Raw genomic sequence first — 26,616 nt, 5'->3', positions numbered from 1 at the left:
CTTTGTTTCCCTGCCTCTGTTCTCAGCCCTGCAAGATCCTCTCAACACAGCAGCCAGAGGACCCACGGAAAACTTCAGTCAGAGCTTGTCCTTCTCTACTGAAAACACCAGTGGCTCACAGAGGAAAAGCCAGTCTTCCCTTGTTCAGTGACTCCCTGCGTCCCCTGTAACGTGCAACTTCCTGCCCGCCATTGGTCCCTCACCTTCACGTTGCCCCGCCCGCGGCGGCCTCCTTCCTGTTCCCCAGCAGCACGCTCCTGACCGGATCCTGCTCTCCTTCCACATCCAGCTCCCTCACCTCCCTCAGGTCTTTGCTCAAAAGGAACCTGGTCAACTTCTCTAAATTTTTGATCCAAACACTACCATTCTATTTTCCCTTCCCTAAAATATTTTTTTTCCTCCTGTTTAACATTTATCACCACCTAAAATACTGTACATTTTTCTTTTCTGTTTATTGTCCATACTAGAACGTATGTACCATGAGGGCAGGAGCTGGTCTGTTTCAGAAGCACATCTCCAGGGCCTAGAACAGCGCTGGGACATGCAGAGACATTGTAAATATCTGCCAAGTGGATGACTTCTTGAATAAATTATGCTATTGTACCCTCACTGGATATTATGTAGCCATTCATTTTTTTAATGAAAACTCTGTAATGCCACAGAAAAATGGGCATCCAGATCCTTCTTGCATCACAATACATTAAAGGCTCCCTTGGGAAGCAGTGTGCACACTGAGGAACACGCAGGGGTCTCAGATTAACGCAAATCAGAGCTCAAATCCTTGACTTTTACCATTTTCTATCAGCGTGCCCACTAGCATACTACTCGAGCTTTCTGAAGCTTAGTTTCTTCATAGAAAGATAACCCTCTCCTAAGGCTACTGGAATAGTAATAGGAGATAATGCACGCAAACTGCCCTTCATACGTTAAGTGTTGAATCAATGTGCCAAGACCAGTACTTCATGCTAACTGGTCAGCACAATTTCTGGATGAAGACAGTAACTGCTGTTTTCTTGTTTTATGCTAGGCAGTGAAAACACAGGTGTTTTATACTGTTCTCTAGTTTTCAACATATCTGGAATATTCCATACATTTTTAAAAAAGAAAAAATATCTACATTCTCACTAAAAACCAGTCAGATTTTCTAACGCCTCCTATTTGCAGGGCTTAAATCTCTATGCCCCAAAGCATAAATTTAAACATTAGATTGTCAGTTCGTATGTCTATCTTAAATACAGCAGAGGATAAAGGTTCTTCTTTTTTAACGACCTGAGCTATACCCTAATACAAGCTAGAACGTCAGTATTTCTTACCTCCCCCCCCTCACGTGGAACATCAAGAGCTTGGAAGAAGATACCGATAAAGACGTTTCTTTTAACAAAAAATTTCACACAGTAAAATGCAGGATTCCCTGTATGAAATCATTATGATCAGAACCTTCCTGTAACACTTTCAGACAAGGTATGAAAAATACTTAAAAGTCACACCTTGATCAGGGACCTAACAGAGTAATTCTTAAAGGTCACCAACCCAAAGGTCAAACCTTAAACACATTTCACAACACCAAAGGCTGACTTTTTACTTCTCTATCAAAACATCAAGTAATTTGATAACCATACTATTTGTTTAAAGAATGGTATTTGTGTCAAGAATGGTGTAAGATTCCAGCCTTTAAGGCTTCTGAGGACCCAGGCAAGAAGCACTAGTTTAACACAACGCATCCCCTTGATAAAAAGGATCTTGGACGAAGGGGCACATTAGGAATTAGGAAGGGGCATTTTCCATTGCAGAGAAAGGCTCAAATGGCTACTTTATTGTAAATAAAGTAATCTTCTGATTATGAGTGAGATGAATGGCCAGGTCCAGCTTAAAAATCAGACATATCCAAACATAAAGTAAAAAAGAGCACAGTTACACAAAAATTGTTTTGGCTTCGTCCTTTAGGGAATAGGAGGAGTGAACAAAGATGAAAATGGTCCAAGAGTGAAAAAGAACTATGTGGAAACAAAATTTTATAAAAGGACTGTCTTTGAGATCAGGATACTTTATTCACCCAATACCTTTTTTAACTTTTTTTTCCAGACTCTTCTCTGTAACCGACTTTATGCCAGCAGTTTTTGCCTAAGACACACGGAGCTGGCATTCAGGAGTATTCTGTGAGGTATATGAACTATAACTTCCCCCAGAAAACAAAATTTGAAAAAAGCTGCAGATACATGGGCTAACATCTGCTAGATCTTTTTGAAGAGGCCTTCTGGTATTCCTACATTCATATCGCTTAATTTTAGAAAAAACTTCTTCAAGAACAAGGATTGTTCACAGAATCGTGTTTGGGGGGGTGTTTTGGGCAACAACAGAGCATGGTGAAATGAACAGGATGGCTTCCCCATCCTCAGATCTTGCTTTGCAGCTCCGAACACTCGTGGTACGCGATAACCCACACTCTTTCCCCACGCGTCAGGACGACGTACTTTTTACTTTCAGTAGGCTGAAGTGGAGGGTGTGATTTAATATTACCCTTACTCATGGTACCTAAAAGAAAAGCAAATAGTAGAGCAGCAGTTGGGTGACAGAATTTTTTAAAAAGAGGGACAAACATCCACAAGAGGCTTTTCTTTCTCTCTCTACTTCTCTCTCTCTCTCCAAAAAAATGTAGAAGTATCTATTTCTAACTGATAGTAAATAGGTGATAGAAATGGAAATAAAACAGCTATAAAAGGGAGATAGAGCTGATGAGAGAGAAGAGACTGTTTCCTAGGGGGCTTTTGAGCAGGATTATGGGCAGAGAGAGCAGTAACTTCACAGGACCCGCTTAGTAAAAAGGGCCGGGGAGGTGTGAGTAATGAAGTGCTGTTTTACAGCAAGGCTGAATTAAGACACGGCTTGTGACCTGCAAATGAGACAGTCATCGAATGTCTTGCCATGTCAATGTCAAAAAATCAAACACATCCAAACACACAGTTTAAAAAAAAAAAAGTGGAGTCACTCAATAAAAATTGTTTTATTTTTGTTTCTTTCTTTCCTTTTTTTGTAGAGGATGGGGGGAGAACAAAAGGGAAGAAACAGCTCCACAAGTCACTGAGTCCCTCCACCAGCTCCTGCTCCTGCTCACCGTCCCCATCCTGAGCCAGTCACTGAGTCCCTCCACCAGCTCCTGCTCCTGCTCACCGTCCCCATCCTGAGCCAGTCACTGAGTCCCTCCACTAACTCATGCTGCTGGTCATTGTCCCCATCCTGAAATAGCTGCATAAAAGCCAGTTCAACTTTCCTTAACACCCAACTCACACAGTGCCACAGACCCTCAACTTAAGAATTCCGGCCTACAGGGGAACAGCTAAGAATTTTAAGGTACACGTGGGAATTCTCGTCCTTCAGATTGAAAGTCTATCTGTTTCTCTGGAGAGCAGTTCAGAAACAACCTTTGTTTAGAGGTGAGAAAACTGAACAAAGCCTTCTGCAGCCCTCAGGCAGCCACGACCAGTTTCAGTGTAATGGTTGGCTCACTTGGTCTACCTGATACGACACTGCCATTAATCTCAGCGTGTTACAGATCACCTTCTCTGACTTTTAAAAATATACTTGAATGGAAGAAGGGAAGGTAATTTTCTTCCCGGTAGAAGTACTTTCTCCTGACGACCCGTCAACAAATCCAGAAAAAGGGGAAGGGCTGCTCTCTTTCACAGCAGAATAAAACCCACTTCAGTCACATTATTCTGGCTTTTGAAATGCCTATTTTTAAACTATAGTCTAGTGAGACGGTAAATGTATCAAAAAATAAATACAAACTCACAGTTAAATTTACTGCAAGTAATAAATACACCGACATAACCTAACACCTACTGCCAAATACCTGACTTCAGTCAATTTATTTTCAGCACTTTTGAAAGTCCTAAGATACTTACTTTAATTTCAACTTGTTCTTCCATTTCTTTAGTTTTTATTGTAGTGTATTCCTTCTCAAGCCTGAGGGAAAAAGAAAAAGGTTAAGGGTATGCTCTCATTCCAAAGTAGTTACTGAAATTATAAATTTTAAAACCATACAGTAACACAAAATACAATTTTGCTATGTTCCGCCAACTTATAACTTGAGATACTGGTATCAGAAAAATCACCTCAAGAGTTACATGGGTTCTTACCAAAAAATTACCTCGAAAATAATAAAAATGAGACTTTAAAAAAGTAACCTTTAGAAAGTGAAATATTTATAAGGCACCAAACAGAGAACTGAGTTTATAGATTTTATTTAGTCCTAAACTTAGAAAAGAACCACCTATTCTTCCCCCTCAAACTGAAATCCAGGAAGCTCAACTGGAAATCAGCTAACAAACTTCTACCAAGACTGGCCGAGGGATTCATAACGGGGGGGAACGGACAGCCCTTCCTAACGAAGGAAGTGCAGCCAATAAGAACAGAAGTGCGAGGCAAATATAAAGTCTCCATCAGAGCTTCGCGGTCAACAACCGCCAGAGGAAAGAAAAATCAGCGGGGGCCAGAATTAGTGGATAAAAGAATCTCAAATATCTCCCCCCAAACATTTAGTAATTACACAAGGAAAAAGAGTAAACTTATAGTGCAAGAGCCTAACAGCCCGCACCTGAGCCAGCCGACCAAGGCCGACATCCCTGCAACGCACGCCGACGGCACACACCCGCGTAAGACGCACTGAGGAGGGCCCTTCCCAGGAACGCGCATCCTCAGCCCACTCAAGAGAAATCACCAAACAAACCCCACTGAAGGACACTCTGGGAAACAACTGACCAGCTCACGTCAGAAGTGTCAAGGTCATGAAAGACAAGAAGAGCTTGAGGAACGGTCACGGAATTCGGGAGAGTATGAAATGACAAGCAAGGGCAGTATGCTATTTTTGCAACTCTAATATAAGGGTAAAATTTTCTTTAAAAAAATTACAGGCCATACAAAAATTACTCCCACCAAGTTATTTTTATATCTGTATTGCTTTCGATCAAAGATGCTAATAACAAGTTTAACTCTCCAAGTATTAACCAGGCCCCAAGTTAACTTAACACTGCTTTCAAAAATCAAACTCTGTTGAAGGACAAGAACCCATTACTTACTACATATAAGCACATTTAGCCCACAGAACTGTTTTTTAATTTAAACTTTATCATATTAACCTTTTTTAAACATGTAATACAGTGGTGTTAAAATACATTATAATGTTGTGTGGCCATCACCACCATCTCCACAGCTCTTTTCATCTTATAAAACTGAAATTCTGTACCTATGAAACAACAACACCTCATTAGCCCCGTGCTAGGCCCTGGTAACAACCGTTTTACATCCCATGTGATCTGACAACACTAAGTACCTCACGTAAGTGGAATCATACGGTATTTGTCCCCTTGGGACTGGCTCATTTCACTCAGCATAATATTCCCAAAGTTCATCTACATTATGCCATTTGCTGAGCATCTTCTTATGTGCTTATTGGCTGTTTATCCCGCTTCTTTGGAGAAATGTCCAATTCAAGTCCATTGTCCATTTTTTAAATCCAGCTATTTGGTTTTCGCTGTTGAGTGCTGAATTCTCTATGTAGTCTAGATATTAATCCTTTATCAAATATGTGATTTGCAAACATTTTTTCCCATAATGTGGGTTGCCTTTTTCTATTGAGTGTCTCAGAATACATACAAAAAATTTTCAATGTACAGTGATATTTTATTGTTAAATTTTTAAAAAATCGCTAATGGATAGAACTTTGTTTAAATTTATTTTTTCCTCCAGTTTTATTGAAATATAATTGACATACAGCACTGTGTAAGTTTAAGGTGTACAGCATAATAATTTGACATACACATCATGAACGACTACATTAAGTTTAGTGAATATCCATCTCATATAGATACAAAATTTTAAAAATAGAAATTTTTTCTCCTTATGATAAGAATTCTTAGGATTTATTCTCTTAACAACTTTCACACATAATGTACAACAGTGTTAACCACCTCTATCCTGCTGTACATGCATCCCCAGTATTGAGCTTATAACTGGAAGTCTGTGCCTTCTGACTGCCTGCATCAGCTCCCCCTCCTCCGACCCCCATCTCTGGTAACAGGAAGTCAGATCCCTTTTTCTGTAAGTCTATCTGCTTGTTTCTGAAGTATGTCACTGCCCTACAAGACTACGTCAACTCCTGGTTCACCATGTGGTGACCTGACATTTCTGTACGTTTCAAAATGCTCGCCACGGTGAGTCTGGACACCATCTGTCACCGCACAACGACATTACATAAACACTGACTGCATTACTCACACTGCACATTTCATACCAAGGACTCACTTTGTAACTGAAGGTTACAAAATTAGGAGGTTGCACCTCTTAATCGCCAAGTTTTAACTTTTTCATGAAGCCAGTTTATCCATTTCTCCTTTGTTGTCTGTGCCATTGGTGTCCTACACAAGGTATCACTGCCAAATCCAGCGTCACAAAGTTTTGCCCTATGTTTTCATCTAAGAGCTTTATAGTTTTACTTCTTACATTTAGATCATTGATCCATTTTATAAAATTCTTACTTTTTATTGAAGTGAGTCAATCTAGAATGTTAGTTTCAGGTATAGAACAAAGCAATTCAGTTATATATACTTTTTTTTTTTCAGATTCTTTCCTATTATAGTTCCCCTGGGCTCTGTTCACTTCTCCTGAGTTTTTTGTCATTGCTCCTCAAACTTGGTAATTTCCAGTGTCCTATCTTCATCTTCCCTTATTTTTCTGCTTGCTCAAATCTGCCTTTTGACCGTTCTAGTGAACTTTTCATTCCAGTTATATTTCAGACCCAGAATTTCTTTGGATTCCTTTTTAGGTTTTCTAACTCTTTACTGATATTTCCATTTTGTTCACGTATCTTTTCCATGTCTCCCACATCTTCCTTTCGTTCTTTGAGCATCTTTTAAAGTCTCTGTCCACCAAATCTGCCACCAAGTCTCTTTCAGGTGCAGCTTTTGTTTATTTTTTTCCTTTGAATGGGTCATATTTTCCTGTTTCTTTGTATGCCTTTATGTTTTGCTGAAAGCTAGACATTTAAATTAGTAGCATGGTAACTCTGGAAATCAGATTCTCCCCCTCCCCAGGGTTTGCTGGGTTTGTTACTGTTTCTGCCTTTTTGATTGTTTGTTATAGGAGAACTCTGCACTGATGACCAGCCTCCGCTGCAAACGTGAGATACTCTCGGGTCTTCTCTGAGCCGCCCCCTCGGCACACAGCCATGTTCTAATTCTCTCCTTACATGCAGCTGTTTTTGAATGCCCTAGTTTTTAAACTGGCGCCCGAAAGGGGAGAAAGAGGAAAGTAATGGGGCGAGAAGGGCATGAGCCCTTTCAGTCTTCCGGCAGTCTCCTCAGCCCGAGGAAGAGGTGCAGCAGCGGGGGAGAGAGACGCAACACCAATGAGATGTGCTACAACGCAGGCTTCTTTGCACCTGTCCGGTCGTAAGCAGCGGTCAGCACTCAGAGCAGGGCTCCCCACACACGGAGCACAGGTCTTTTAGGCCCGCCCTGGTTCCCACAGGCTGCATGCGGGCCGCTCCAGGAGCACCAGCCCAGCTGCCTGCAGTGGCCGGGGGCGGGGGGTGGGTATCTGCCGTGCGCCGAGCGCAGAACTGAGCAGACCAGCTGCTACGTACCACACCCTCCCCGAGGAGCTACAAGCCCTCAACAGACTCCAGAGTTCCACAACAGTCATGCTAGACAGGTTGTGCCAGTGCAGCTACTGTCCAGGCGGGAGAGATGCCTGGTGCCTCCCGCTCCGCCAGCTTCTCGCCATCTGTGTCCACAGTGACTGTAAGATGCCGACTTTAAGGCTCAGCAGGAGAAAGGTTGAGAAACTCGCCTGAGGTCACACCCTTCACTGCCACCCTGCTGTCTCTTGCACTGGCATGTCTAAAAGAACGTGGAACAGCCAAAAACACTTACAAAAGACTAAATAGGTGCAAAACATTTTGAACAGTAAACAATGTTTATAACCTTCACAAACGACTCCTGTAAAGCAGACATCCTGTAACGTATTATGCGATAGATGTCATCATCACTCATCCACAAACCTAAAGCAAACACTAAGTTATTTCATCCTTGCTTCCCAATCCAGCACCTGCGTTTACATTTTGCATTAGTGGAGCACATTTCTGACAATTAACGAACCAATACTGATACATTACTAACAACTGAAGTCCATGCTTCATTCAGATTTCCTAAGTTTTTGTCTACTGTCCTGTCAACATCCTAGGATCCCATCTCGCATATGACGTTACATTCAGTCGTCACGTCTCCTTAGGTTCCCGTGGCTACTTCCCATGTCTCGATGACCCTGACAGCTTGAGGAGTGCTGGTCATTCTGCAGAACGTTCCCTCGCTGGGAGGCGTCTCCTGCTTTACTCACGATTACACCGGGGCTTTGAGTTTTGGGGGAGGACGACCACGGAGGTTAGGTCCACTTTCAGCACATCACATCAGGACTGTGAACCCTCAACAGGACGCCACTGCGGGCGTTGCGCCTGCCCACCCTGGCTGGGCTGTGGTCAGGTGCCTGCAAAGCCTCGTTCTCCCTCCGCGGGCAGCATTTCCAGGCCTTCACTGGGGCTCATCTAAATGACTAGAGGACTATCTAGTCCTTGCTCCTTCTACTGCGTTTAACTCAGCCTTTTCTGAACACTATTACCAGACTGGTATTTTTTAAATGTTGACTTGCATCACGTCACTACCAAAGTTAAAATGCTCCAGTGGCTACCTGTTACCTTCAGACGACATTTCAAAGGCTTGCTCAGAGTAATCAAAAGGCCCTTTGGAGAAATGCACTACTGCCGTGCAGAAGAAAGTAAGGTAGAAGATGAGTCTGGAATATTTTGTTGCCCTAAAAAAAAGTAAGGGAATTCTCAAAGAATCACGGGGATTCACTTGTCAATAGGACACAGGAGCCAGCTTGAAGGGGCTCCCCCTGGACAAAGCAGGGACAATTTGAGAATAATGGACTTAGTCCACCAAATAAAGTCAATCAGAAGCCAAAGGGGAATCACACTGAAATAAATAAACAAACGAGAGAGAAGGGGAAGTTCTTCCTTTTACTGAAATGCCAATTAATAAAGAAGGAATGAGGGCATGAGATTATCACACAAAGACGCAAATCTGGGGAGGGAAGTCTGGTAAGGATGTTATATAACCTCAAATCACTTAGTAGGTAAGTAATTTTACATCAGTGAAACCTGGCAGACATCACCTTAACCAACTGGTCAAAGCTAACACCACCAATTTTGAAATAAGCCAACACGGCAAGCCTGTCATGTGGTGCACCAGAAGACACAGCACCACCGGCCTACCTGCCAAAACGCACGGCCTACATCTAATAAGGAGGGAATGGCAGAAAAACCCAAATTGCGGGCTTTTCTGCAGAATAACTGCCTATACTCTTCAAACTTATCATGGTCAAGAGACCAAAGGCTTGAGGGAGTGTTTCAGATTAAAGGACACTGAACTGACACAACTAAATGCCGTACATGATCCAGGAGTGGATCCAGGACCCAGGGGTCAGGGTGAAGGGTGGGGAGTGGGTGGACGTGGGGGATGGGAGGGGGAGATCCTTATAAAGAACATTATTGGGACAAGTGATAAAATTTGAACATGCCTTACGGATTAGACAATAGTACCGCAGCCATGATAATTTCCTGATTTTGATTAACTACTGACTTACGTTAAAAAAAAAAAGCTTTGTTTTTAGGAAGTACCTATCCAAGTATTTAAGGGCACAATATCTCAACTTATTCTTAAATGGACCCTCCCAAATGGGCATGCTTTTGCTCACACACACACACAGTATCACACGTGTGTGTGTACATGTATGGGGGGTGGAAAGTAAAGCAAATGGGGCAAATGTAGACAGGTGGTGGCTCTGGGTAAGGTGTACACGGGAGTTCCTTGTGCTGTACTTGTAGCTTTTTAAAAAGTTGAGGAGTATATCAAAATAAAAAATTACAACAAAAGAAGCTGAAGGCTCAGGCTGACTGCTTGCAGCTTTCACGTCCTAAAGAAACCTCTGAGCCTCTGTGCGCCCCACCCTTCTGCCTAAAAGGCTCCCCCACCCTCTCCACCTAGCTGACTCTACTTCCCCTTCTCGACAGCAAACAGAGTAAAACTTTTAAAACCAGACGATGTCGCTTCTCTCAGAATTCTCTAATGGTTTCCTCTCAGACTCAGAATGTAAGTCTGGCCCCTGAGAGAGCAAACAATATTCAACAGAACTTGTGACAACGTCGTGCTGACCTACATCTGCGCTGCTCAGTATGGAGCCACCGGCCACATGTGAGGGGCTAGTGAGCCGTGGAAACGTGCCTAGTATCACTGATTAAATGAGCCCTCAACTCTGCTTAACAGCCACACACAGGTGGCGGCCACCACGGGGACAGCACTGCTTCAAGTGCCCTCAGCTCCCCATCACGTTTCAGACCTCGCTGCCTGCCAGCTCCTGCTCGCCTGTGCTACACTCACACTGGCTTTTTGCTGTTCTTAAACACATCAGCCATTCTTACCTCATTCATTCCACTCAGTGTTCTCTCAGCATGAAACACACTTCCCCCAGGTACTCACATGGCTGCCTCTCTCACTCCCTCAGGCGTCCGTCAAAGGGCACCCCATGAGTCTGTGTGCCCTGTCCCTGAGCGCTCTATCTACAAAGCAGCCCATCACCCACGTCCTCCAGCCGCCTTCACTCTTCCTACACGGCACTTCCCCTGGTGGACGTTCCATTGTGCATCTGATTGTCAGCCTTTCGCACTTCTGCAAGTTTCACACAGGAGGGACCCCCTGTTCGCAGCCATCATTTAACACCAGCAACTGGAAACAAAAGTTCTTTAAAATTGTCCCCTGGCGCCATCTCCTTCAGAAAACAACCTGAATCTTCATCTTCTGCCACCCTCCTGTGTGGCCATGTCAGTGGTCTTCAAACCCTGCACCCGCTAAAAGAATGTTCCCCCTTATATACCTAAAAAACTTGTAAAAAATTTTGTTACTGAAGTGCATATAACTGCAAAGGATGTGATTTATATATGCGTTAAATTTTTTCACTAAAACTTTAAATGAGATTTACCTCATTCAACTTATGGGCAATGTCCACCTAAGTGGCAGAGGCAGTCACTGTGACTGAACCAGTGAGTCAAGTTCACTTTCAGTCGCTACAGTCTGTGTTCACTTTTCAGCTCAAATAAGTCTATGCTGATACTTGACCCTGTGATCTGCTTTTCAGTTCTAACTACGACCAGTAAGAGGCAGCCTTGCCAAGCACTTGTCAGCTGGACGAACTAGGACGCTGCTCCGTTTGATGTTTCTTGCTTTGCTCTCTCAGGGGACACTCCTTCTGGAGCAAGGCATTCTGAAGCTGTCCCTTTTGTTTGGTCCCTGGAGATTTTTACATCCCGAAGTAATGTACCACTGGCAGGTTTGCCGTACTTTTAAAGTTGGTAAATGGCAGACTGTAAAAGGAGAAGCAGAAAGGAGAACCAGGACATGGTCACAGAGAATAACAAACCTGCCTCCACACTGGACCCACTCCTTGAGCTCTGACCTTTGTGCCCGCTGCCTGGGCGCAGTCACGCTGGCTCTGAACCTCTGTGAGAGCATGTCACCTACAGCCTGAAGCACACGACAGCCCATTCTCAAGGCTCTGCCTCCCAGGCTCGACTTTCAAAGGCCTAACGCTCTTCCATTCACAGACAGAGAAAAAGTTGCAGAACAGAGATTAACATTTGCCTTGGTGGAAGTTTACAGGAATATTGTGACCAGACCTATGTGAACAGCTGCAAGGACAAAGGATTCTGGCACCAAGCAGTTTGAAACAACAGCCACATCTCCTCTCCTTTTAGCATAAAAGAAGCCTGAATTCCAGCGCAGGTAAGATGGTTTGGGGGACACCAGTCCGCCATCTCCTCGGTCTGCTGGCTTGCTGAATAAAGTTGCCAGTCCTTGCCCCAACGTCTCACCTCTCTATCGGCCTGCCGTGTGTGAACGGTATGAGCTTGAACCTGGTCATAATACCTCCATCACAGGAGTGTTATCAGGCAGCTAAAAGTTGGGTAAGAATATAAACAGAGACTGAAAATCCCATTGCCGTGCTCTGCACACTTCCCTGAGCCCCTGCCAGCTGACAGGGAAAGCAGCTCAGAGACCCACAGGTCAGGCGTCTCCTCCACGTTACACCAGTAACACCCTGGCATCTACCAGACTGTGACTGTAACAGGCTATCTACTCCGTCGCCCAGCCACCCCCCGCCCACAGGAAGCCTCAGCCTTCTTCAGAGCCAGGTCCAGGTCTAAGTGTCGCAGCACTTGGTAGAAACAGATGAGACTCATGTTTTAATACCGAACATATGTGAACAACTACTAACCACGAAGCAGCAGTCAGTGCAGTAGGAAGACACTGCACTAGAAAAGGGAGGGGGAAGCCAGAAGCTTAGCTGTTATGGTGACCTGTGACCTGTGACCTGTGGTGCTACTACTTATCAGCCACAGAACAGAACCGCTTTTGGTACATAACGTCTCAAAATGACGGTGTGATGTGATTGCGGTTAGAAATCTCACAGGTAGTTTATTAATAATAACAGTTGAAGATCATAAATTGGCTGCTTTTGAAAATTAGAATTAACAGACTTTTATTAAAAGTCATGTTCTAACATGCTTCCTGGAGTAGGAACATCCACGGGGGTGTATGTGACACATGCCACTCGGATTTCATGTGACAGCAGCAAAGATCCTGACACCTGTGAGGCTGTGTATAGCACTGCTGTCATTTTAAAGCACCTGTAACCATACAACAAGGGCCAGGAATATTAGGACCTCCGGCTAAGATTTATTTAATTACTGAAAGACAGAAGAATAAGAGCTGCTATTTTTAATTAACATCTTTACCATATTTCAAAAATTAACCTTTATGAACCAAGAAAGTGTATCTTGAACTTTTATGAGCTATATACAAAGAAAAGGTTCATTAGAGAGTAATACACAATACATAAAATTTTAAGTAATCAGTGCACACCTCAGTGCCTATCTTGCTAATTATGCTAATCTTGAACTTAAGTGACACGATGGGGTCGACTGAGAGGGAAGGAATGTCAGTGACTTAAGTGGTCTCTAAACTAACAGCTCACTCACATACACACACTCACCCGCTTTCTGATTCTACGGGGAACGGGAGAGGCGAGTTTTAAAAGTAATACGCAACGGTCCCGTGCGCCGCTGCAGCACGAGGGAAGCCCAACATTAAATCTGTCATATGGAAACCAATACCACCATGGAAAACTCTGCTGCTCTATCGAATGAGGAGGAGAGCTGCACTCCCAGCTAGGGTATTTTCTGCTTCTATGTAACATCCTAAATGTGTCAACAAACCCCCACAACTGAAAAGCAAAATATAAAATACTTACTTTTTCATTTTCTTTGAGTTGTATTTGACTTGGTAAGCTGCCTGAATTAACTTGTCTGGACCAGCATCAAACTGATGTGGAATGACCTTCTGAAAGTGCTAAGACACAGCGGAAGAGAAAGACAATGACTGCTCAGTGCCGTTTATTATTAACTGATTGACAGTAAAATCTAAAGACATTCAAGAAACCGCAGGCTGACGTACCTGTAACATCCCTTCCATGTCGAGCTGCATCAGCTCTGCCTGATTCATCTGAAGCAGCGCTAAGCCGACCCGAAACACTATTTCTAAACCCTGAGGAAACAAAACACATACAGTCAAATTTGCCTTACCCTTCTGCCACAAAAACTAACCGTTCACGTTATTAAAGTAAACGTTTAGGTATCTAAACTAGAGGCTGGCAAACATTTTCTGCAAAGACTTGGAAAGCAAATGTCACAGGCTTTGTTAGCCACGTGGTCGCTGTCACAGATACTCAGCTGCCACAGTAGCTCAAAAACAAGACACGGACACCACATCAGCAAACGGTCACGGTCATGCTTCAAGAAACTCTACTTACAGAAGTAAGTGAAAGCACAGATTCGGCATGCAGGCCATGACAGGTCAGTGCACACAGCAGAGCTTGCTGGCTCCAGACTAAACTAATCTGTTGTACAAATTGACCTTCCCGAGATGTAATTAACGACAGCCACGTTTTCAGGAGCCCCCTGCCACTGATCATCCAGCCCCGCCTTCTCACTCAAAACACAGAAGACAAAGGATCACTACCACACGTCAATGACAATTAAAAGGCCCACCTGCAACGTGTGGATGGAACAGAAGAAACTTAATCATACTCATTACTTCTTCCTCTTTGGGTAACACATGCATTTTAACAATATCAACTGTAAGGTAAATTGTACCCCCTCCCTAATTCGCACTGTATCAAAAAGGAGGTGACACAAAGGCTTGATTACCAGTGTAGGTTCCAGATACTGACTGCCTGCATTTGAATCCTGCTTACAATACCCCTTATGTGCTACGTGTCCATAGACAAGCGACTCAGTCTTTCTCTGAGCACTGGCTTCCTCATCTGCCCTCTACGAAAGGGGGAGACAACAGGACTGTTACAGACCAAACGAGGCCACCCCTGTGAGCAGCTAAGCACAGGACACACGGGTCTCCTTTACTGTTCTTCTCACTGCCCTGCTCCCATTAACCCGATGGTTCCCTTGCTCAGTCTGCCCATCACTTACCTCAGACATAAAGATATCAAAAATCCTCGTTGCAATTGGTAATGGGAAAGTCGTAAGGAAGATGGTCAGAAACCAAGACGACGCGTACATTGAGGTATGAAAACTCTGAGACTGAAAGTGTACGAAGAGCTCTGGGAGATGCTCCTAAAGACAAGAAAAGAATTAACCAGTAAAACTGAGTATTCTAAACCGGACCACTGTCTATATACTACATTAGCCTGTACCAAACATGAACATAAGATTAGGCATCAGATGCAAAAGTTAAGAGGTAGAAACTGCTACATTGTGGGTAGTGGTCACTGAAAATAAACCAAGAGAGTGTTAAAGCTGATAAAAATAAGCTATTACAGAAAAAAAATTAATTAAGAATCATCTCAAGACTTACTTTGTCTTACTCTTTAAAATGTAAAAACATCCCCATTCTCCCATCACACATAAAAAAGAGGATTTAAAAATTCCTGTGGGTAAGGCTGCCAGGGAAAAGGAGACACATGGAAATGGCGCTCATGCCAGCGGAATCATTAACCTGTAGTTTTAAATTCTGCTTATCTAACTGAAATTTAAGTAAATGGAGAGTATTTACATCATGATATTACAGGACATAACGGTAAATTTATTTACATATTTAAATATGAAAATTAAATTCAGAAAGGGGAACTACGTCAAAGGTATTTTTCACTTGATTTTGATTCCTCTCCTCCTCTTCTCTCCACCCTCACACAGTCACTAAGACTCTGAGTCTTAAATCAGCAACATCACAGGACAGAGAAAAGATTACAGGCTAACAAAAAAGCGAGATGATAAGGGAAAAGCAGGGGAGAGGACGGAAAGAGGTAGAAAAGGCAGTCTCAAAGGAAATGAACTGCTGTCCGTGTCCTGGTGCCTCGGGCGTCTGTGAGAGGGGGCAGTCTACGTAAAGTAACAGCACGTAACAGGGCGTCAGAAAGGAAGCCACGCATCAAGGTTACCACGTACTTGGCACAAACACTTCACGTCTGATTATAAAAACTGCAGTCAAGTTCCAGACCAAGGGCTACTTGAGACAGCACCTGACTGGGAAGCAGGTCTAAACTGTGTTAACCAGCCAACAAACAGCCATGTGATTAAAACACTGATTTTTTTTCAATTCTTTAATGCTTGTAACATTAAATGTGGTGAGTTGTCACTCAAACCAAGATGACAAAAAACATAAAGGCAATATGCTCTTTTGTGAACACCACACTTTTACCTGTATCATGCATTCAAACTGGTACATACAAAGGCCCAGTTCTGCCATGCTTGGTTTAAAAAGCTCACGCAGTCTGTAATCTTGCATTAGTTTAACAAATACACAGAAAGCTTCTTCTTCCGGCATCTGCATCAGGGGACAGGAAAGCAGCACGGGTTAACGTTCTGTGGTACAACGCAAGCCGAACACATTTAAACTACGCACCCACCCGGCGACAGACGCTGCTCTGAGCGGCCCTGGGACGCGCGGGGAGAGCACGGGGCTGGAGTCAGGAGGCTCCCGCGCCCCTTTCTCTCACCGACAACGAGCAGTCAGATGGATCCTACAGCCTGAGACCAGCTGCCTACTTGCCGAACTCATGAATTCAAGCACAAAGACTCATTTAAAGCCAGATACATCTCTCTCTCTGGGTACAGACCAGTGAACAAAATAAACACAGCCCCTGCCCTCAGGGAGCTCAGACCTCCTAGGAGGAGACAGACAACACATAGAATAAATCAGTTACTGCACACGACAGACGGCGAGGAGCGCCACGGAATCAAAGCAGAGCAACAGGGAGTGCTGGGGGTCCGCTGCCACTCACGTAGGGTGGGCAGGGAAAGTCTCCGGACAGGGCAACATCTGAGCAGATACTGAAAGAAGTAAAAGAGCGACTGAGGAAGGAACAGTCCTGGGAGAATAACACGAAGGCCCTGAAACAGCACCGCGCCCGCCACGCGCAGGGAGCAGCGAACAGGGGCCGCTAACGCTCCAGAGGCACAGCTGCGGGGAAACGCAGGGAACCAAGGTGCACAGGGGTTCAGAAGCCACTCTGAGGATCTGGGCTTTTACCTTAAGCGAGATGGGAAGACTTTCAAGGGTTCTGAGCAGAAACGATACGGTCTTAGTGTTAGAAGAATTTGTAAAATAAGCTTTTAAAAAATCTGTAATTAGGGTCTTAAAGGTTCCAATTTCACATTTTAGGTGTAACTCACTAGGAAAATTGCACCAAGTAAGACAATGAATGTAAAAGCTCTGTGAAGAGCTACAGAGAGACTGCGAATATTTAGGCAGATAACATTTATCTAAATCATTGTGCGGCCTTTCTCAAAATTATAAAACGTTCTCATGTTCACTCACTCACATTACACCAGTGTGTTCCAAAGAGGAGACCTCGGAGGATGCCTACGCACGCTTCTTACTGAAGACCGCCTCTGACAGCACACTTTCCCTGGCCTGGACGAAGCCGTGGACAGGAGCCAAGAGCTGTTCCCGGCAAAACCCCGACTTGCTTCCTTCCCCCCGACACACATGGCCACGGGTTTGCCTTGGAGATCACCCTTATCAGTCCTGGGTGCTCCGCGTGCCGCGGATTTTCAGGTCAGTCACTGTAAGAAGCCCAACACCCTAGAACTCTCGTCCCGTGTGGCTCTGTTGTCCCATAATCTAACCCCATTTCCAGCCTTCCCTCAACCTTCCCACAGCACTTCCTGGGACTAATCATCTCCCACCAACAAAATATCCTACCTATATCCTCAATCTCTTTTTTAAATTATTTTTATTTATTTTTAAGGGAGTAATTAGGCTTATTTATTTTAGCAGAGGGACTGGGGATTGACCCCAGCACCTTGTGCACGCTAAGCACCTGCTCTATCACTGAGCTATACCCTCCCCATTACAGCCTCGATCTTTTTACCAAATGTTCTTTCACTGTCGTCCTCTGACTGAAACCTGACTCTCCCCTAAGAATACTTCTACCCCAAAACCCGGGTCTCCCGAGGCGGCGGCTTCCTCTCCCAGAGCGGGAAGAGGGGTGGAGATCGGTGGGACCTCCTTGCCTCACTGCCACTTCTCTCTGAAACACACGCCAGCAGATACTACTGATCACTCCTCGTTTCTGCAGGACCTACAAACCTCTGAGTCACGCCCCACCCCTCAAACTCCACTCATTCCCACGAGGATTAGTTCCCTGGCCTAGCTGACCTTTGTCCCCTTTCCTCCGACGATCTTGGCGGGCAGCTACCAAGCAGCACCACCTGAGGGTCAAATTTTAGACCGAGACTTTGAGAGCAGGACTCAGAGCACGTCACGCCACTGCCAGAACACGCTAGTGGTTTCCCATATCCTCAGTCGAAGTCAAAATTCTTAGAGCTGCTTCCCCACGCTCATCTCCTCCACTACCCTCCTCTTCCCACTTCTCCCCCACCCCTCAACCCCTGGCACAGCGAGAATGAATCAATTCATCTCCCTTTTCTGTCTTGTACGACTTTCTTCTCCCCTGAACATATCAAACGCTTCACTCCCTCCCTTTCCACAAGCACTGACATGGGAACTGGGAGAGGCTTTTTTTAGATGGTGGTATTTTAAAAAATGAAGTGACTGAATAAAAGACCAAAAGGAGGTAGAAAAGGTATTATCATGGGGTCCTTCCCAAAAAGACTGAAACAACAGTCACAAATGAGAAAGTGCGACACCTCGTGAAACACTAACATGAAGAACGGCCACCCGCGCAGCTGCGTCCCAGCACGTCCTCCCCATCACAACGCAGCCTGCACACGTGCGTCTTAGAGCAACGTGCTGTGGAGAATTAACAGGAGTCCACGTCCTGTGCAGAGTCTAACGAGGACCACGGCCACCAGCTTCACAGGAGTGCCAGCACACACACAACACAGACCCAGCACCTTCAGCTATTTCAGCACCGCGCACTAAGTTAGCTAACTCAGCAAAAAAAAAAAAATTATCAGACTCTGAGTTATATTTTCTACGTTAACACGTGGGAGGCAATGGCGCACAGGATATAAAGAGAATAAGCTTTGGAAACCAGGAGGGGGCTTTCCTAGCTTGGAGCCCTGGGCTGTTAGATGACTACTGTCATGGAGGTGTATCAGCCGCCATTAACAGTAACAGCCGAGTAAAGCAGTCCCTGGAGGGAAGCAGGGCCGCCAGCACCGGCAGCGTCCCGAAGGCAAGTGCGACGCCCCCACAGGGCTCCCACGCCGCGAGGTCAGCTTGTGAGAGCCCCACCTCAAGCAGGGAAAACTGCGCTTAGACGTTCAGGAGAAGCGAAAGGCTGCTACGGCTGCTATGGAAGTAGAAGGAGCAGAGTGTGACGCGGATCACTGGACTGGTAACCTGCACACGCGCTACCTCACAGAACCCTCACGATCAATCTGGAGGTAGGCAGCAGTACCTGATCAAGGCTAAGCACGAGAGGCGACATAGCCCAGCCCAGGTTCACAGACCTCAGGGCAAAGTGAGATGCAAACCCCAGCCCGTGGGACACGAGACGTTACCGCCAAGGCTCCTCTTCAGACTCTATTTTAGTGTGAGACTAACTACAGAGTAGGATTCTTTCTTAAAAACTTCAGTGGGGCTGAAGAGAGAACACCACATGGATTTCCTTCCAAAGCTACGACTGTCCTGTTCTTGACATCTGAAAACACCGCAACCGAAACAAGTCGCTGCCCGCGCAAATACAAGTTATGCCTCGAGGGCAGTGAGTGAGCGAGCACCCGTGTTCTAAAGACTATAATATGACACGCGTAACAAGGCCTCAGCTTCACTGACAAACAGAATTACTGCACACATTCCCAAAGATACCGTACAACCTACGTTAAGCTTTTTATACCAACACTTTAATCAACCCTCCTTGGTGGGGAAGAGATGGCCCCTCGTTAAATACTGACCCAGGCGTCAAGACGCAGACGCAGGCTTCAGCAGAGCATCACGGTCCGAATGCAGAGACCAAGAAGCCAAATTCCACTCAGTGGAAGGATATTACTGTATGTTATTTTCAATACTTTGAATGTTTGAAAGCGCAAACTAAATACTCCTATTTAGATTACGCCTCGGGGAAAATACCCAAAATCCACTCATACACAATAAAAACAAGGGTGATTTCTAAATTCTTCAGCCCGACTTTAATAAAGAACGTAACTGGACGCTTCGTACTTGTGCTGACTTACCTGCATAAGCAACAATCCAACTATAAAAGCACTTCCTTGGCAGTAACCAACCTCACGATCCACTAAGGAATACGCCTAAAACGCAAAAAGTGTTGTTGAAAAGACTTTAACATGATACAGCATAGCTGCTTTCTCTAAAAACTGAGCAACAGTGGGAAAGTGGATTAAAGACCTTTTTTTATGGAGAAGCTCTTGCTTGCTTTGTTCTAGATGTTGTAAGTATTTCAAGAGCAAATGCTTTTTTACATAAAGTTTTCTTTTGATGTTTCCTAACTAGAAACTGACAGCTCCTGAGGACAAGAAAATAAGGGAATTTGTACTCAGGAAAGTAACAGAGCTCAAGAATCACTAAAAATATGTATCTGGGCGGGGAGGGTATAGTGCAGCGGAGGAGCCCATGCTCAGCACACCTTAGGTCCTGGTTCAATCCCCAGCACCTCCATTAAATAACAAATATAAATAAAGCTAATTACCCCCCCTCCAAAGTATATCTGATAGAGATAAAACTAGAGTAGGGCAAGGTAAAGTAAAGCACTGGCGAAAGTGAAATGGTTTAACAAAAAATCAGTATTTCACAGAGGTAGCTGGAGGGAAAGGATCTGTGCAGGGGGAAAGGCCATATTGAAGAAAAAACTACAACGGCACACACTTAAAGGCTAAGTGCTCTTGACAACACTAGAGGATCTGCTCGCAGACTGCGAAACTCACAGGTAAATTACCCGTTTCCATGGAGGATCTTCTCTACGGTACGTACAGTGATTTACAGGCTATTTGATTTAGGTCAACCAATACCAAGCAATGTGATGAGCTTTCTAAGAGTTCCCCAATCTAGCTAGCAGCGTAGCATCAGAATTAGAGCCAAAAGCATGCTGTCAAATTTATTACCAAAGCAACTGACTACTGGGGTGAGAATTCATACTTTATTACAGGAAATGTTTAACTTCAACCTCCTGAGAATTCATTTCATCCCAAAAAATGAATAAAGAGAACTTACCTTCATTACATTAAACAAAACCTCCTGTCCAAGGCTATCTTTTTCCTTAAAAAAGTTGTGTTCAGGGTAAGTTCTGGCAATGTCCCGCCGGATCAGTTTTTCACAAGGTGAGGTCATTTTCAGGAGTTCTGAATACTGGTCCTTAATTGGCATGCTCTGTGCACTGCATAAAAGCTGCCAAACTATTGCTCTAAAGTGATGGGGTATCCCTTTACGAACAAGCTCCTAAAAATAAAAATAAAAAGTGTTTAAGTGAAGTATTTAAGCTTCCCACCTGGAAAGCCAAAGAAGAGCCCCCGGAGGCTGGAGCGGAGTAGAAGACTTGCTCAAAGTTGTAACTGATACAGGGGAAAGTTCAACCCAGGCCAAGGCTCGGCTAAGATATGGTGCATCCTGCTGTGATCAGAGGGACTTCAATGCCATGGATAAATTCTTGTCATTTCACTCAGTGTGGCTTCTAAAGGTTTTAAGGACCTGATAACTTGCAGAGCTGTGAATGACAGTACAGTAACCATCATCTTTCAAAGGGCCATTTTAGGTTTAAAAAAAAAAGTAAAATATTTGTAATTCAAGGATGTAGGATGTGACAACTTCATTTCTGAATCTATAAAATGGGAGAATTTCATTTCTAAAATAATTTTCAGCTACATTTCTACAACTGGGAAACTTCTATAAGTACCAATAGCTACAAACCAAAATTTCTAATGGGCACAAATCAATGAAAACAAATACAGCAGGCCTCTCTGTCACAGCACCTGGGAAGCACTGAACCTGACTGCTTTTAGCCTCTGTTAATCCACGCCCAGCGCCCTCTGGAATAAGAGGAAGAACTTCAGCAACGAGTATTAATACCTTAACTTGCTTTTCCTTCTTCTTCCGCACATCTTCCCATTCATTAACGATTCTTCCCCAAAGAATCCAAGAATCCTCTTCAAGGTGACTGAGGTTGCTAGAGGCTGATGAACTTGATACAAGGGAGGAGCCACTGTTTCTTCTTGACCCATCTACAGATCTTAGAGACTTACTATCCGTCTCTAACAATCTAAAACATAATTAAGAATTGCTCAGGATCTAGTTTCACAGCGACACGAGACGAGACGATGACACCTAAGATCGTCGCTACAGCAACTTAGCTGCGGCTTTAAAATACGCGTAGTTTCAGTAACACTTGGTTGGCAGCTCTAAAGTTAACTGCTGTATTCTTTCTACTAAGCATAGCAATTTCAAAATTTAAAATAGTAACTTAACATTAAATATTTTAGTGCTGTTAGTCCCATCATAATTTCCCTTCATCTCCACTAAACGTTCAAACTAGAAGAGATCTTCTGGTGAGAAAAGTGGTTGGGAGAGCTTCGGGGGGGGGGGGGGGGAACTGTCCTTGGAAAAGGTACAACTAATTCTATGGAAGAACTAATCTTATCATGTTTACAATGTGCCTAGGGCTGAAAAAGTAAGGCAGAGCCATACAGGTTAACCAAATCCTGGTCTTTTTCCATTTTGCTTCACCCCCCACCTAACTAAATCTGCCCAAACAAAAAGTGTTTTGTTTGGCTCATGCAGACTTTGTGTAAAAAAGAAAAAAAACCTGAACAATTACTAATATTAAAATTGGAAGATTTCATATACACATACACTTATATTTATTTACAATTCTGGATTGTCTTAAAAAATTAAAAAAATTGGGCAAAACTAGGTCCATCTTCCTGCACAGGAACGTGGAGGGAGGAGCACCTCCCTTTAGATGAGAAAGGACTTTAATCCTCTAACTCTCCATAATCCCTGACATCTCCCCAAAACCCAGGCCAGCTAACAGCTCTCATTTATCACCCACTTGTGCTTTTACACCAAGGCCTCTTCACTCTTAAGGCCCTGTTTCAGGTCTCTTCATTATTTGGATAAGACAGCTTAAGGTAACTTCAGAGATCCACTCTGTGACTTATCTCAACATCAAATCCGTTATTTCTTTCACATCCACACAGGCTGCAAACAAGAAAATGCTGGGAAACGTGGCTCTGCCGTTTTAAGACGTACGTTGCTTGCACCGCCGCGCAACGGGCGTTTTATCCAGGTGCTTGTACACTGTTCTTCGTACTGCAGGTCCGGTACCAGAAGCATTTTTTTTATTGTTACTTGCTTTTTAAGCTTTGTTTTAGCCACTTAAAGAAAATCTGCTCATGGCACAATGTGCCTCAAATCCAGCCAAAGCTGTCTATTTTTTTTTCCAACAAAAAAATTTACAATTTACCCCTTTGCCAAAAAAGATGTACATCATATATCATTCAAATAAGTGTCCTAAAACATCTATTTGTATATTAGACATGGCTACCCCCTACTTCCAGTAACTCTTTCAAAAAGTCATCTGCTTAGACAAGAAATGCTCCCAATACTAATTTATGATACAAAAAAACTAGTAAAGGAAAGAAATATGAGCTAAATTCTATTTAGCAGATGATAGAAACACCCTTTATGAGCCAGATTTATATCTTGCTCATCTTTATATTCCTGAAAGCACCTAGCTCTCTGCAAAGTATATTGAACATTGACTGAACTGAAATAAAATCAAAATCCTCATGTTAAAAAAACCTTCAAATACCAGATATGTCATATACAATAACACAATATAAACTGAACAAATTTTAACTTTATTCAGGAGATAATTTAATACTTTTTTTCATAGCAACAGTAAATTAAATAAAATGTCCCAAATAGTTCTAGAAACAGAAAAATTTACAAAATAACCAAATTCAGGGTCAACTATTTGCTATAAATATTCTTTGCCAGAAAAATCTAGTTAATGATAATGTTTTGCTTTAAATATTTTTGCCTTTTTTCCACATATATTATTTTAGTAAGCCCATAAAATATCTTATGGAAAAAATTAGTCTGCATGTATAAGTAATTTTATGTACGACTCTAAACCCTAAGAATTCTAAATGGAATACAGAAACAAACTTCACTGAAATAATCTGAACTTGAGTTCTTCATTTCCGTTAACTATTCACTGAATGCTTGTTATATGCCAAATAATTAAATCGCACCACTACCATCAATAGAGACATGAAGTTTAAAAAAAATGGTATTTCCTAAGCTAAACATAAAGTTGAGATATAATAAAAGTAAAGATGAAAAAGTACCTGAACAAAAGGTTTTTGTTTTTTTAAAGAATCAGAAAGGTCACAAACATGCTAACTTTTGGTATAAGCAAGCGCAAGCAGGAACCCAAGTGAATTCACGGACGGATTAGAGTAAAGGGGTGAGCAACTCGCCTTCACAGGACGATGACATAAATAACAGATACACGCACAACACACTGTGAGGGGCATTTACAAATGAAATATTCCAAGTAAAGACATCATAGTTTTTAAAGATACTGTTTATGTCTTAATTCACATGATACACAAAAATGACTCAAAATGGACAACAGGCCTGCACAGGAATACAAGTTAAACCTATAATAGTCCTTGAAGAAAACAGGACAAAGTCATCACATCCTTGGAATAGGCAAAATTTGTTAATGGGACACAAGGAAACACTGACCATAAAAGAAAAAAGTGTAAAAAACACTAAATTAGACTTCATCAAACTTAAAAAGCTCTGCTCTTCAGAAGAAACCATTAAGAAAATGAAAAGATAAATCACAAACTGAGGGAAAAAAACCCTCAGCATACGCATCTGACAAAAGATTGACACCCAAAATACATGAAGAACACCTAAAATCAATATTAAGAAGGCTAACAACTCATTTTAAAAAATGAGTAAGATACTTAAACTGACATTTTCCAAAACAAAATAGTCAAGCAGCCACTAAGCAACTGAAAAACATTCAAAACCCTTAGTCATCAGGGGAACCCAAGTTAAAGCCACACTATGTGCACATTAGAATGGCTACAATTAAAGACTGACCATACCAAGTACTGCCAAACACGGGAGCCGTTCTGACTGTCATACATCCATGTCAGGAGTATGTACGTTTCAACCACTCTGAAGAACATTTGGCAGTTCTTTATAAAGGTAAACATATTTCATATGACATAGCAAGAGAAATGAAAGTGTGTCCACAAAAAGACTTGCAACTGAAAGTCTAGAAAAGCTTTATTCATGACAGCCAACACCTGAAACCACCCAAATATACAGAAAAATAAATGATCAAATTGTGATATATTCATTTATTAAAACACTACTCAACAGTAAAAAGGAACAAAGTGCTGATACACATACATTAACATGCATGAAACTTATGCACGGTTGACTGAAAGCAGCCTGATGCAAAAGAGTATATACTGTATGATTCCACTCGTAAGACGTTCATGGGAGGAGGGCGGTGTACAGCTCAGCGGTAGAGTGCATGTTTAGCTTGCACAAGGCCCTGGGTTCAATCCCCAGTACCTCCAGTTAAAAAAAAAGTTAAAGAACAATCATATTATAGAAGAAACGCCTTCTTAAACATGACACCAAAAGCACAGTGACAAACAAAAATATATATAAATTAGATTCATCAAAATTTTAAATGTTTCTGTACCTCAACGGATGCCATTAAGAAAGTGAAGAAAAAAAAAAACCCCACAGAATGGGAAAAAAATTTGTAACCCAGGAGACGTGCATCTAGAATATATAAATAACTCTTACAACTCAGTAATAAAAAAACAAACAAATCAATTTTAAAATGGGGGCAGAGAATAACAGTAGACAATTCTCTAAAGATATACAAATGGCCAATAAGCACATAAAAAGATGCTCAGCATCACTAATGATTAGGGAAATGCCAATCAAAGCCATAATGACACACTACTTTACAACTACTAGGATAGCTATAATCAAAAAGATAAATGATAACAAGTGTTGGCGAAGATATGACAACATAAGAACACTCAGACACTACTGATGGGAATGTAAATTGGTAAAACCAGTTTGGAAAACAGTCTGGCAATTCCTCAAATGGTTAAACATAGAATTACCACATGAACCAGCAATTCCACTCCTAGATGTATATTCAAGAGAAATGAAAACCTATGTCCACACAAAACTTATACAATCAATGTTCATAGCAGCATTATTCATAATGGCCAAAAAGTGGAAACAATCCAAATGTTCACCAATTGCTGAATGGATAAAAATATTGGTATATCCACAAGGTGGAATATTATTCAGTCGTGAAAAGGAATGAAATACTGATACACGCTACAACATGGATGAAACTTGAAAACATTATGCTAAGTGAAAGAAGCCAGTCACAAAAGAAAATATATTGTATGATTTCATTTATATGAAACAGCTAGAATTCAGAAAGTAAATTAGTTGTTGCCAAGGATGGGAGTGGGAGTAAGGGAAACAAAGAGGGATGGGTAGTGACTGCTATGGATATGCAGTTTCTTTTGGGGATGATGAAAATGTTCTAAAATTGACTGTGGTGATGGTTGCACAACTCTGTGAATACATGAAAAACCACTGAACTGTATACTTCATATGAGCTTAAACTACAGGGTATATGAATTACAGCTCAAAAAAGCTATTTTTTTTTTAAAAAAGCAGGCAAAATATATCCATGGCAATAAAAATCAGAAGAAAGGCTTCAGGGGGTGGCACTGCTAAAAAGAGTACAAATGAAGTTTCTAAGATGATAGAAATCATCTACATGTTAATGGGCATGTGGGTTATACACAGGTGTATACATCTGTCAAAGCTCAAACTGTACATTTAAGGATTGTGCCTTTCTGTTGCAAATTATACATCAACTTTACAAAAATTTATTTAAAAATACTATCTCTGGTTAATACCATTAGGCATAGTGAGAATGAGGTGA

The 26,616-nt window shown here is 42.6% G+C and overlaps 1 protein-coding gene across 10 annotated transcripts in view; it reads right to left on the bottom strand.

Moving 5' to 3' along the window:
* The window catches only part of EVI5 (ecotropic viral integration site 5), a 162,185-nt gene that overhangs the window by 92,700 nt on the left and 42,869 nt on the right, over nt 1-26,616 (bottom strand). For all 10 annotated transcript variants that reach the window (XM_072968221.1, XM_072968217.1, XM_072968220.1 and 7 more), the window contains 8 exons: nt 21,669-21,858; nt 20,817-21,041; nt 19,823-19,897; nt 15,879-16,004; nt 14,651-14,794; nt 13,620-13,709; nt 13,417-13,514; nt 3,903-3,963 (listed from right to left, as the gene is read on the bottom strand). In XM_072968221.1, the coding sequence (XP_072824322.1) occupies nt 3,903-3,963; nt 13,417-13,514; nt 13,620-13,709; nt 14,651-14,794; nt 15,879-16,004; nt 19,823-19,897; nt 20,817-21,041; nt 21,669-21,858 (1,009 nt within the window). The remainder of the gene's footprint in view (nt 1-3,902; nt 3,964-13,416; nt 13,515-13,619; nt 13,710-14,650; nt 14,795-15,878; nt 16,005-19,822; nt 19,898-20,816; nt 21,042-21,668; nt 21,859-26,616) is intronic.

This window comes from Vicugna pacos, chromosome 9 (genome assembly GCF_048564905.1).
Source record: "Vicugna pacos chromosome 9, VicPac4, whole genome shotgun sequence".
In the NCBI taxonomy this organism is placed as follows: domain Eukaryota; kingdom Metazoa; phylum Chordata; class Mammalia; order Artiodactyla; family Camelidae; genus Vicugna; species Vicugna pacos.
The sequence above is the reverse complement of the archived record's forward strand: the minus strand, read 5'-3'. Positions and strand labels throughout refer to the sequence as shown.